Source organism: Sturnus vulgaris, unplaced genomic scaffold, assembly GCF_052056855.1.
Source record: "Sturnus vulgaris isolate bStuVul1 unplaced genomic scaffold, bStuVul1.hap1 Scaffold_192, whole genome shotgun sequence".
NCBI lineage: Eukaryota > Metazoa > Chordata > Aves > Passeriformes > Sturnidae > Sturnus > Sturnus vulgaris.
Window position 1 is genome coordinate 8,659,786 of NW_028276155.1, and position 12,589 is coordinate 8,672,374.

A 12,589-nucleotide genomic window follows, 5' to 3' on the forward strand; every position below is an offset into this window, starting at 1 on the left:
TGCTTTTGTCAGGCAGGCTGCCCCCACCCCAGCCCACACCAGGCAGGCTGGCAGAAGCTGTAGGCGAGGCCAGGAGCCGGCTCCCCTTCCACAACATCCGTCCCCTGTCCTGCCAAAAAGCAGCTGGGCGGGCGGCGCAAAGATGAATATTCCCCATTGCCGCCGAGTGGGGAACCTCCGGCGCGTGGCCAGGCCGAGCCCTGGCATGCCTGGGAGCACGAGCATCCCCCCGCCCCTGCACCGGCTGGGGACTCATCTTGATTTCCTCGGGGCACAGAGCCTGTCCTGTCCTCCAGGAAGGGGCCACAACCAAAGCCCGTGGGCTTTGCCCCGCCAGCGGCCAGCTCGAGGATGGTGTTCTCCGGCTCCGCGTCGTGCTCCAGAAGAACACGCCAGCTGTGCCTCGGCTTGTGGGGACATCACGATGCCATTGAGCTGCAGGGGGATGTTTCCCCTTGTCCAGTCTGTGCCAACTTCACTGCACTGTGCCACCACTTCTCCAATAGGACGGGGAGCCCTGAGCTGCTCCCTCCACAACTCGCTGGGGACCCACGGAAGCGTCTCCTCGGCCGCGCTCTCTGCTCCGTGCCACGGCCACAGGGAAACGCTCTGGGGTTTGCTTTGAGCGCCATGAGACGTGAGCAGCTGGAACTTGCTGGGCTCCTGGATCCTACTGTGCAGAGGGATGGATCTCTGCTGTCTCCTGGGCCACCTGGGGGTTCTGCAGCCAGGAATGCTCAAAAAGGTCTTCTAGGCATGGCCTGTCTGCAGGGTCCATGGATAAACACCACCTGATCAGGTGCTGGCACTCTGCAGAGAGAAACCAAAAACCCCTGGTCACCTCCTGTCCAGGCTCTCCCAGATTCCACAGTGCCCACCCCACACTAGGAGTGCTCGGAGCTGCACCCTAAGCTTCCCATCCATCTTCCCTTTTGGAGCAGAGCAGCACACATGCCACCTCCTCCAGCTAAGCCCAGGAGATCAACCTCCTCCCTAGCTGCAAGAGCAGGACGCTTATGTGCCAGCTGCCATCTCTCAAGCCCGTTCTTGCTCCTGTGCCTTGAAAACATATCCCCACCTTGAGACACCCGGGGTGGCAAGAAGAACTGGCCCCGAACGATGTCCTCAGGGGTTTTGAAAGGAAGGTGCCCGCAGACCAGGTCATAGAGCAGGATGCCCAGGGACCAGATGGTGGCTGGCTGGCCATGGTAGCAGCCGAAGAGGATCCACTCTGGCGGGTTGTACTGCAGTGTTCCTATGGGACACGGGCGCAGCTCATCAGGCCGATGCTGCTCCCTCCCTCCCAGCCAGCTCAAACACAGCCAGACCCTGCCCCCGCCAAAAAACAACTTGGCTGCAGCCGGCTGAAGAAGGATTCCCCCTCCCTCCCTCCCTCCGTCTTCCCCTGTGCCAGCAAAGGGGAGAACCTCCGCTGCCCAGCTGGGCCCTGGCTTTGGGCTCACCTGCCATGTGGGTGTAGAACGTGTCCTGGAGGAAGGTTCCGCAGCCAAAGTCAATGAGCTTCACCTCGCCCGTGGCCAGGTCAACGAGAATGTTCTCGGCCTTGATGTCGCGGTGCAGGACGCCGCGGCTGGTGCAGTGCCGCACGGCCTGCAGCACCTGGCGGAACAGCCCCCGCGCCACGGGCTCTGGCAGGAACCCCCCCGCGTCCAGCAAGTGCCACAGGTCCCGACAGCGCTCCGGACGCTCCATGACCAGCGCGAAGCCGTCGGGCAGCTCAAACCAGTCCAGGAGCCGCACGACGCCGCGGAAGCCAGGGCACGACACCATCCACAGCAGCACCAGCTCCAGTGGCACCAGGGCGCCCTTGTGCTGCGGGGGGACCGCGATGCCGTCAGCGGGGCCGATGCTGCGCCGCGCCTTCGGCACCCCCTGCCCGGCGCCACCGCAGCTCACATTGCCCGGCCCGGGACGCTGCGCGGCCCCCGCTCACTCCACGCTCGCTCCCCTCGCAGCGTCCCGGCTCCCACCCTGCCGGGCCTGGCCTCAGCCCCGCCCGGCACGCCCCGCCGGCTGCTCCCGCTGGCCCTGCTCACTCACCAGCCGCACCCACTCCCAGATGCGATCCCGGCCCACTCGCTTGATGGCCACCTGCAAGCCAAGACAAGCGGCGGGCTGAGCTCGCCGTCCGCTGATCCCCCCCGTCCCCGCTCCGAGCCGGCCCCGTCTCTTACCGGAGCGCCGTCGGCGAGCCGGGTCCCGGCGTAAACGCTGCCGCAGCCGCCCCTCCCCAGCAGCGGGCCCTCCCGGTAGAGCTGCTCCAGGGGAGGCTTCTCCGCCCGTGCGGACGGCACCGCGCTCTCGGCATTCTGCCCGGGGCACCCACTCGCCCCAGGCGCTGCTGCTTGCCCAGCCGCCCCGGGCTCCGGCGCCTCGGGGCCGGCGGCCGAGCTGACGGGCGGCGGGGCTCGCACCGGGGAAGCTGCCGGCGACGGGGCGGGAGCCGGGCGGCTGCGGGGCGGCTCCGGGCGGAACCGCGGGAGGGGCCTCGTTCGGGGCCGGGGCCGGGCCAGGGCCCGCGGCAGGCGGAGCCAAAAGGCGATGATGCTCCAGCACCACCACCAGCAGAGTGAGGAGCTCCTGCAGAGGCTCTTCAAAAGGCGCCGCAGCCAGTGCGGACAGAGGCGGGCAGGGGCCCGGCTCGCCCACGGGCGCCTTTCGCAGCGCAGCATGAGCCGGGCTGGGAGAGGTGGAACACGGACGGGACGGAACGGGAGTAGAGGGAGTGTGAAAGGGAGAAGGGGACGGAGAGCGAGTCGGAGTTCGAGCGGAAAACCGATCGAGAGAAGCGCTGCTGCTGCTGCTGCTGCTGCCGCTGCTGCGGAGCCGCCGGAGCGCGCGGCCGTTCTTCCTCCGCGAGCCCAACGGAGGAGCGGCCGCGCGCCCCGCGGAACGAAAGAAACAAACAAAGAAATAAAAAACGAAACTAATTCGTATTAGAGTGAGAGGAATGTTGAATTTGTCTTTACAAATGAGCTGTGGATCTGCTTGTAGATAAGGCTAGCACTGAGAGATAAAAGAAACAATGGGATGGATTCCTCTGATTGATGAATGGAGAAACATATTTGCCTTTACAAACAAACTGCAGGGCTGCTGATAAATGAAATTGGATATCGAAAGATGAAAGAAGCAACGGGGGGAAAACTATGAATTCTGTAAGAATTAAAAATTAAAAGGGAGGGTTATACATTAGAGGGGAATTTCAGGTATCAGACGTTCCGGGAAGTCTGTGCCTCTCAAGTACCTCAGCCAATGGGGAAAGAGAGAGGGAAATGCGGCCGGGAAAATAGGATAAAAAGGAGGCTGCGTCCTCCAAAAATTGGAGAGATCCCAGGGGAATGTCCCATGGCCTCTCCCTTTATTCGAATAAAGCAAAAAGGACTCCTCTGTCTCCTTTTTGGACATAAACCTCTGGTGTTTGTGGATTAATTTTCCTGACAATTTTGGGGGCTCATCCAGGATCTTTCCACCATCCGGGGCAGTGGGCAGTGAGTGGAGCTGAAGGCGCCTCACCCAGTTTGGGTGATCAGCTCCCCTTGGTGCCGGCCGGCACCGGGCGATTGATTGGGTTCCCGAGACTGTCCAGGAGACAGACGAGTGGAGGACCAGGGGGGTCCGTGAAGAGTCCGCAGGGAAGGACCACTGAAAATCTCACCGGTGAGTAAAATGGGATCTTCGGGGAGCAAACCTGGGAGGGCACCCATGGAGGGTAGCACAGGTAAACCTGAGAGGGCACCCATGGAGGGTAGCACAGGTAAAACGGGGCACCCAGAGAGGGTTGGAAAGGTGAAGCCGGGAAGGGGCCCTGGCAAAAGGGATGACGATCCCATAATACCCCCAGAGAGTCCCTTGGGGAGAATGCTGAGGTCTTGGGACAGATTGTATATTCACCCAGAAGTAACTATGGAAATGATGGTAAAATATTGTTATTTTGTGTGGCCAGAGTATAAGCTGGCAAGGGGACTTCGATGGCTACCTTATGGGACAGATAATATTCATTTGTGTCGAATTTTGTGGAGGTATCTAGAGGAGAATTGGAAAGCATGGATTGAAAGGGAATGTGGATTAATATGGGTCAGACAAGAAACAGGAGAAATTTATGTGTTAAGAAAAAAAAAAAGAGAAGAGGAAAAAGAGGAGGAAAAGGAAAGTGGTGAGGATTGGGATGTTTTTCAGCACCTTCCCCCGTCTTGTCCTCCAGTGTTGCCAGCTGCAGGTCGTCTGTATCCTCAACTTTCAGAGCAAGGGGATCAGGAAAATGTTATTCCTACAGCCCCACCTGAGAAGGATGATGGTGTAGGGGGAGGGGAGCAGCATGTTGTATCACCCCCCAGAACTAGAAGAGGAACTCAGTTTAGGGCATCAGAAGCCCCCTAAGAGACAGGGGTACACCAGATGCCACTCTCTCAAGTTCCTTTGGGGGGTCAAGGGGGAGGATTTGGGTTTGTAATTGTACCACTCACTACCCAGGATATAAGAGGGTTGGAAAAAGAATTACCCCCATATTTGGATGATCCCATAGGGGTGGGGGAAAAGATAGAGGAATATTTGGGAAATGAGGATTATACATGGAAGGATTGGGATTTTCTTTTGGGAATTTTGTTTGGGTCATCAGAGAAATGAATGATTTTGCAGAAAGCTCGGCAGCTGTGAGAGGATGAACATGCACAAGCAGCAGGGGGGGCTGGACCCAATGCACCTACGGTGGGTGATGCCATCCCCCAGGCAGACCCCCAGTGGGACCCAAATAACCAGGCCAGTCTGGCTCACCGTGATTACCGTGATTATTTGACCAGGGCAATCAAGTCTGCGGCTCCCAGAACTAACAACATAGCTAAGGCTCTGTCGTTAGAACAGGAGAAACAGGAAAGCCCTCATTGGTTGGAGAGGATTAGGGATGCCTTGAGGAAGCACGGGGGGATGGATCCTGAAGGGCATTGGAAAAACGAGTGTCCACAGAAACAACTGGACCCTCAGGAGGAGGAAGTCCAGAGGATAATGGAAATGGATTGTTAGGGGTGTCAGGGGCTCCTATTATACCAAGGACCCACCACTCAGGAGCCCTTGATAACTTTTAAGGTGGGTCCAGATTGAGAGGAGGTGTGTGTTCTGGTAGACACAGGGGCCTCTCCATCCACCTTAAATTTTATACCTAAAGGGGGAAAATTGTCAAAAAGATCCTTGGTTATTCAAGGAGTAAGCAGGAAGGATGAGCGAGTGCATTTTATTCAACCGCTGTTAATAGATGTGGGGGACAGATTTGAACTGCATGAATTCTTGTTTGTTCCTAATTGTGATTGTAATTTACTGGGAAGAGATTTGATGGCTAGAATGGGAATGCAAATTAGTATTGTACGAAGTGACACGGAGTCCGAAACTGTGATATCTTTGTGTAAAATGTCTGAAAAGGCTTATGCTAAAATAAATCCAGAAGTATGGGCAGCTCCAGGGAAATATGGGAAACTGGACATAGAGCCTCTCCAAATTACTTTGAAGCAACCAGGACAAGTGGTGTCTAAAAAGCAATACCCTCTTTCAAGGGAGGGAAAGAAGGGGTTACAGCCTGTTATTGAGTCCCTGCTAAAAGCAGGTCTTTTAGAGCCGTGTATGTCTCCCTATAACACTCCTATCCTGCCGGTTAAGAAACCAGATGGAACCTACAGAATGGTGCAGGATTTAAGAATAATAAATGAGATTGTCAAACCAAGGCATCCCACAGTTCCAGATCCATACACAATCCTAAATCAAATCCCTTCTTCACATCAGTATTATTCTGTACTGGATTTGAAGGATGCTTTCTGGGGGTGTCCAATCACAGAAGATAGTAAACAGTATTTTGCTTTTGAGTGGGAACAGGAGGAAGGAGGGAAAATGATAAAACAACAATTGACATGGACAGTACTCCCTCAAGGATATACAGAGTCACCAGTTCTGTTTGGGCAAGCTTTGCAGAAAATATTAACAGAGTTTACTCCACCCTTAGGAGTCAAGTTGTTGCAGTATGTAGATGATTTGCTCTTATCAGGGGAACAGGAAAAGGTGGTTGAAGAGGCTACTGTAAAGCTGCTTAATTTTCTTGCAAAAAAGGGACTTAGAGTATCCAAAAAGAAAGCACAGTTGGTAGAAAAGAAGGTCAAATATTTGGGACACATTCTGTCCGAAGGGTTACGGTGTATTGATCCAGAAAGGATACAAGGGATTTTACAGGTACCATTACTCCAGACTAAAAAGGAGTTACGGCAGTTTTTAGGGTTGGTGGGGTACTGCAGAGCATGGATCGAGGATTTTTCTGTGGTGGCCAGACATTTATATAACTTTTTAACTCAAAACAGTCCTAATGTTGTGGTATGGACACCAGAAGGAGAAAAAAAGCTTTAAGAAATTAAAAGACAAATTGGTTAAGGCCCCAGTCTTGGCTCTTCCAGACGCAGAAAAAGAATTTCAGCTATATGTGGATGTCAAAGAGGGTCATGCTAAAGGAATTTTGGTGCAAGAGCATGGGGGAACACGAAGGCCTGTTGCCTGTTTTTCTAAGTTGTTAGACCCGGTGCCAGAGGCTGGCCCCATTGTCTGCAGAGCTGTGCAGCCACAGCTCTGATGGTGGCTGAGGCCCGAAAGCTGACAAGGGGAGGGCATCTCATTGTTAAAGTCCCACATCAGATTAAAGCTTTGTTAACTGAGAGAGCCTCTAAGTGGATGACGAGTGCTCGATTATTACAGTATGAATCTTGTTTAATGGAACAGGAGGATTTAGAATTTAAAGGTGGGGAAAATTTTAATCCAGCCTCTTATTTAAATGGCCCTGGAGAAAAGGGGGGCCAGGAAGAAATCCATGATTGTATCCAGGTTATAGACCTCCAGACACGGGCTAGGGAAGATCTACGGGATATTCACTGGCCTGAGGGAGAGAATGTGTTCATTGATGGGTCCTCCAAGGTGGTAGAAGGGAAACGATTTACAGGATACTCTATCGTGAATGGGAAGCAATTAAGGGAAGGGGGGAGGTTACCACACACCTGGTCAGCTCAGAGAGCAGAGCTGTACGCGCTTGTGAGAGCCTGTGAATTATACCAGGACAAGACAGTAAATATATTTACTGATTCTAAATATGCATATGGGGTAATACATGCAATTGGGAAACTATGGGAAGAAAGAGGTTTATTAAGCTGCAGAGGAAAGACATTAGCTCACGAGAACTTAATCTCTCGCCTATTGGAGGCAGTGAATTTACCAAAAAAGGTGGCGATAATCCACATTAAGGGGCATCAGGCAGGATGGTCGGAGGAGGCAATAGGAAACCGACTGGCTGATGAAGAAGCTCGAAAAGCTGCATTGTTGCCAGAAGTCTCTAAGATCCTGCCTATGCTCCCAGTAACTGCACCGCTGCCAGAGAAACTCTCTTTTCCACCAGAAGAACTTGAGATAATTAAAAAGAGTGGGGCAGAGAAAAGAGAAAATAATTGGTTTACAAGGGATGGCAAGCAGTGGATACCAAAAGCTCTAGCCTTACAATTGTTAAAACAACTTCATGAAGGGAGTCACTGGGGCTCCCGAGGACTGGCAGAAGCCTTCCTCAAAATGAACACTGCTGTTGGTCTCTTTAGCCTGGCAAAGCGAGACACTGAAGGCTGTTTGACTTGTGCTAAAACCAACAACAAAGTTACAAAGAAACTGGCCAGGGGAGGGAGGCGTTGGGCAGTACGTCCCTTCCAGAGATGCCAGGTGGATTTTACTGAAATGCCTCGAGTGGCAAGATTTAAATATCTTCTGGTAATAGTATGTCAATTAACCGGGTGGCCAGAAGCATTTTCAACTGTGTCAGCAACTACAGGATCAGTTGTTAAAATATTTTTGGAACAAATAATTCCAAGATATGGGATGGTGGAAACAATAGATTCAGATAGGGGAACTCATTTTACAGGAAAAATTCTTCAAGGAGTTATGACTGCTTTAGGGATACAGTGGAACCTCCATACCCCCTGGCATCCACAAAGTTCAGGCCAGGTTGAGAGGATGAATGGAGAAATAAAGAAACATCTCCTGAAGCTGGTGATAGAAACTAAAATGCCATGGGTGCGGCTCCTGCCCCTGGCTTTAGCAAGGATAAGAGCCAGACCCAGGGGAGATATTAAATTATCTCCCTTTGAATTGATGTTTGGAATTCCTTACCCTTGTAATTCTCAGCCTAGTGGGGGGATAGAGATAAGTAATGTGTATTTAAAACAATATGTGGCTCGGATACTGTCTCTTGTGAAATCTCTTCGACAGGAAGCTCAGCTGGCACAGACCCTGCCTTTGGACTTTGCTGTTCACAACATCCAACCGGGAGACTGGGTCCTAGTTAAGGAGTGGAAAGAAGCACCACTGGTGGCCAAGTGGCGTGGACCTTTCCAGGTGTTGCTGACCACAGAAACAGCCATCAAGACAGCTGAACACGGGTGGACCCATCACACTCGGGCCAAGGTCTCTGCAGCCCCAGAGATTTGGACATCTCAGCTGGAGGAGAAGGACGGGAAGCCCCGACTGACACTCGGCAGGAGGGGACTGGAGCAGCAGCCAGGGCGTGGACATCGGGGGAAGCCTCGTGTGCCCACCCACAGAGTGCCTGCTGAAATAGTCTGAGTGGGCATCCCTCCTCTCAGATCTCCAGTCACTGGGGGCCAACCCTTGCTGCCATTGTTTTCTTTATGTTGAGCTGTTTCTGTGCCTTCACTCGCCACAAGTGGTGTGAAAGACAAAGTGAAAGTAAAAATTAAGTTAGGAAATTAGATTACACAATCAGAATGTTTCTCTTAATAATGTTACCTTTATATTATCAGTTAGGTTGGGGCCAAGAATGGGAAAATAATTTTTTGACCTTAGGAGAAGAAGTAGCAAAAACCTTTAACCTTAGCAATTGTTGGGTCTGTGGAAGGCCAGGGGGATCTGAAAACTGGCCATGGGTGGCCAGCCCAGTAGAACCTAAATGGTGGATTAGCACCCTCAGTGAGGCCCGTAATGGAACAGGATTTTGGGATGAAGAAGGAAGTCAATGGCGGCTTCATTCTTCTGAAAAAGGCACTTACTGTCTAAATAGGACAGGAAGCATATATATGGGAAAAAGCGTTTGTGACTGGACTTTATCTTTGGGTTTAGATTGTTGGACCCCCAACTGCCTTCCTTATGATTGTTCCAGATATCAAGGCAGATGGAATCAAACGCATGTTAAGCTCACAAATGGTAGCTGGGTAAAGTGCTCCTATCATAATTACCAGAAAGATTTAAAAGGCTGTAAAGCAGTGGGGAAGGATAAGTTTTTTGACCCCTTATTTTTAAGCTGTCCCCGAGATAATTCCACAAGTAGCACACATGTTATACGTGACTACCAGTGGAAATGGCAACATCGAAATGGAACTCGAACCCTTTTTAATAGGTTCTGGTCCAAATCTAACAAAACAGATCTGGGATGTAACTGCAGGTGGAAACCTCATGTGGGAGCTTGGAAATGCAACTACTGTGATTCTTATGGTGGGGCGACCATTGTTGGGGGACCACTGGGCCCAGGGAGTAAGCTGTATTTTGACTCTCCAATTGACCATGAAAATTGGGAAGGTCCCTTTGCCAATGGGACCTGGGCTTTAAAGGGGCATTACTGGATTTGTGGCCAACATGCATATCGCAGGTTACCCCCAAACTGGTCAGGAATATGTTATGTGGGGTATATCAGACCACTGTTCTTTCTGCTACCACAGGTTCAGGGAAATCACTTAGGAATCAAGGTATATGATGATCTAATTAGAGAAAAGCTGTCAGTTGATTTATCCCTGGCTGGAGGGAGCACCCAAAGGTGGGGTGAAGATGAATGGCCACCTGAACGAATCATACAACACTACGGACCAGCCACTTGGAATCCTAATGAATTAATATCAGGTGCCAGAGAACCCATTTATAATCTAAACCGGATAATTAGGTTACAAGCTGTCTTTGAAATAGTAAGTAACCAGACAGCTCCAGCTCTTGACCTTCTTGCTGACCAGGCTACTCAGATGAGAACTGCAATATTTCAACACTGGATGGTATTAGACTATTTATTAGCAGAAGAAGGGGGAGTGTGTGGCAAATTTAATGACTCAAACTGCTGTTTGCAAATAGATGACAATGGAAAGGTGGTGAAGCAAATAGCAAAAGAAATAAGAAAATTAGCTCATGTGCCAGTCCAAACATGGAAAGGATGGGAATGGGACATGTTTTCTTGGCTACCTGGTGGACTATAGGTTAAACAATTACTTTTTTTCCTCTTATGTGCTGTAGCAACTCTAATATTTTTACCATGCATGATCCCTTGCTTAGTACAACTTATCCAACATGTGATCAAAGGGATGCAGGTAATAGCCACGCCTACTGATCCAGAGATGGTTACAAAAGGACAGAAATTGATGTCACTCCAAATAATTACAAAACCAAAAAGAACTCAGGAACAAGAAATTAAGTCAATGATAGCTAAAGTTTGTAAAGACAATTATTAAACAAATAAAAGAGGAGGGATTGAGAGGAATGTTAAATTTGTCTTTACAAATGAGTTGTGGATCAGCCTATAGATAAGGCTAGCACTGAGAGATAAAAGAAACAATGGGATGGATTCCACTGATTGATGAATGGAAAGAGATATTTGCCTTTACAAACAAACTGTAGGGCTGCTGATAAATGAAATTGGATATCGAAAGATGAAAGAAGCAACGTGGGAAAAACTATGAATTCTATAAGAGTTAAAAATTAAAAGGGAGGGTTATACATTAGAGGGGAATTTCAGGTATCAGACGTTCCGGGAAGTCTGTGCCTCTCAAGTACCTAAGCCAATGGGGAAAGAGAGAGGGAAATGCGGCCGGGAAAATAGGATAAAAAGGAGGCTGCGTCCTCCGAAAATTTGAGAGATCCCAGGGGAATGCCCCATGGCCTCTCCCTTTATTCGAATAAAGCAAAAAGGACTCCTCTGTCTCCTTTTTGGACATAAACCTCTGGTGTTTGTGGATTAATTTTCCTGACACACATCTCCCCCGTTTCTTTTAACTAAAAATACAGTCTTAAGCGATTTGTCGATTAAATTCTTAACACACTGTAAAATACAAGGAATAACTACTACAATGCATAATATGATGCCTAATACATACAAACCTATTTGAACTAAATTCCGAACCCAGCCAGTGAGTCCCCAGTGCCCTAAGAGCCAGTTCTGCCAGTCGTACCCATTATCTACCCGAAGTTTATTCACACCTTCTTTCAGGGCTTGAATGCTGGCATAGATGGGCTGGGAGTGGTCAGAAAGGTTAAGGCAACACATCCCATCGAATTCCTCACCCACAGGTCCCTGTGCTAAAAGCAAAAAGTCTATTGCTGCTCTATTTTGCAGAGTAGCATGTCTAACACAGTCAACCTCAGTTAAAAGTCCTGATCCTGGGTGTCCTCCTTCCATGGTGGTATTACAGGTGGGTCTTCAGGTGCTGCAGTTAAAGGCAAATCCTCCAGTGCTGCATTCAGGGGTTCTCAAAATGGCTTCACATTATTTGCAGGGATCCACTTGGAACCATTCTCTGTAAGGACACATGAAAAACCTCGACCCCAGGTGATCAAAGGATAAGGCCCCAATATTTTACCGGATTCTGGATCTTTTATTAAAACAGGGGGCCTTTCCTTATGTTGCAATTGTGAATTACAATTAAAATGTGAACAGTTGGTGGATTGGGGTCCATAAAAGAACAATTCTCAAACTTAAAAACATAAAGAGCTTTCTGCAGTCTCTCGGCAGGGGTGCCATCTCCAGCTCCCACTTTTTGTAGTATAAGAGAGAGCCATGAGCTCATTCAATGCTAGATTGACCTGTTGGGGAATGAGGGATACCTGTTTTGTGACTAATTCCCCATAGAGCAAAAAAGGCAGCAGCTCGATGGGAAGTATAAGCTGGGCTGTTGTCGGTCTTCAACTCAGAAGGTGCACCAAGAGTTGCAAAAGCAGCAGTAAAGTGTCTGCAGACATCTTTAGCTGTTTCCCCTGAATGGACTGATGCAAAAAGAGCGCCAGAAAAGGCGTCAATAGAGGAATGAATGTATTTTAAACGGTCAAACTCAGCAAAATGGGTAACATCTCTTTGCCAGATTTGAAGGCTTTGAAGCCCTGGGGATTAACACCTGCTGCAATGGAAGGAAAATAACACCTTTGACAGTCAGGACAAACAGTGATAATTACTGAAGCTTGGGCTTTAGTAATGCCAAAGTTCTGAATCAAAGCAGCAGCGTTCTGGAGAAAAAAAGAATGACTCAATTTAGCTTGGTCCATCTTCTGTACAGAATTTAGTACATGCATTGCTAAAAGATCAGCCTGCGTGTTCCATTCAGCCAAAAATCCAGGAAGGTCTGTGTGTGATTGAATATGCATAACAAAATAAGGAGATGTTCTATTTTCTAAGGAAAAAACAAGAAGCTGTAACCAATAAAAGAGTTCTGAATATTCAACCTCTTTCAAAACTGATGCTTCAGCTGTCATCACAATTCCTGCAACATAAGCTGAATCTGCTACCAAATTAAAGGGATCAGAA

The 12,589-nt window shown here is 49.7% G+C and overlaps 1 protein-coding gene across 1 annotated transcript in view; it reads right to left on the reverse strand.

Moving 5' to 3' along the window:
• Nucleotides 1–335: 335 nt before the first annotated feature.
• LOC148218305 (serine/threonine-protein kinase pim-1-like) overlaps nucleotides 336–12,589 on the reverse strand; it is a 66,562-nt gene continuing 54,308 nt past the window's right edge. Inside the window, exons 2-6 of the mRNA XM_088157874.1 lie at nucleotides 2,196–2,330; nucleotides 2,062–2,112; nucleotides 1,464–1,833; nucleotides 1,079–1,255; nucleotides 336–810 (exon numbers count right to left, since the gene is read on the reverse strand). Of these exons, the coding sequence (XP_088014000.1) occupies nucleotides 671–810; nucleotides 1,079–1,255; nucleotides 1,464–1,833; nucleotides 2,062–2,112; nucleotides 2,196–2,330 (873 nt within the window). The 3' untranslated portion in view covers nucleotides 336–670. The remainder of the gene's footprint in view (nucleotides 811–1,078; nucleotides 1,256–1,463; nucleotides 1,834–2,061; nucleotides 2,113–2,195; nucleotides 2,331–12,589) is intronic.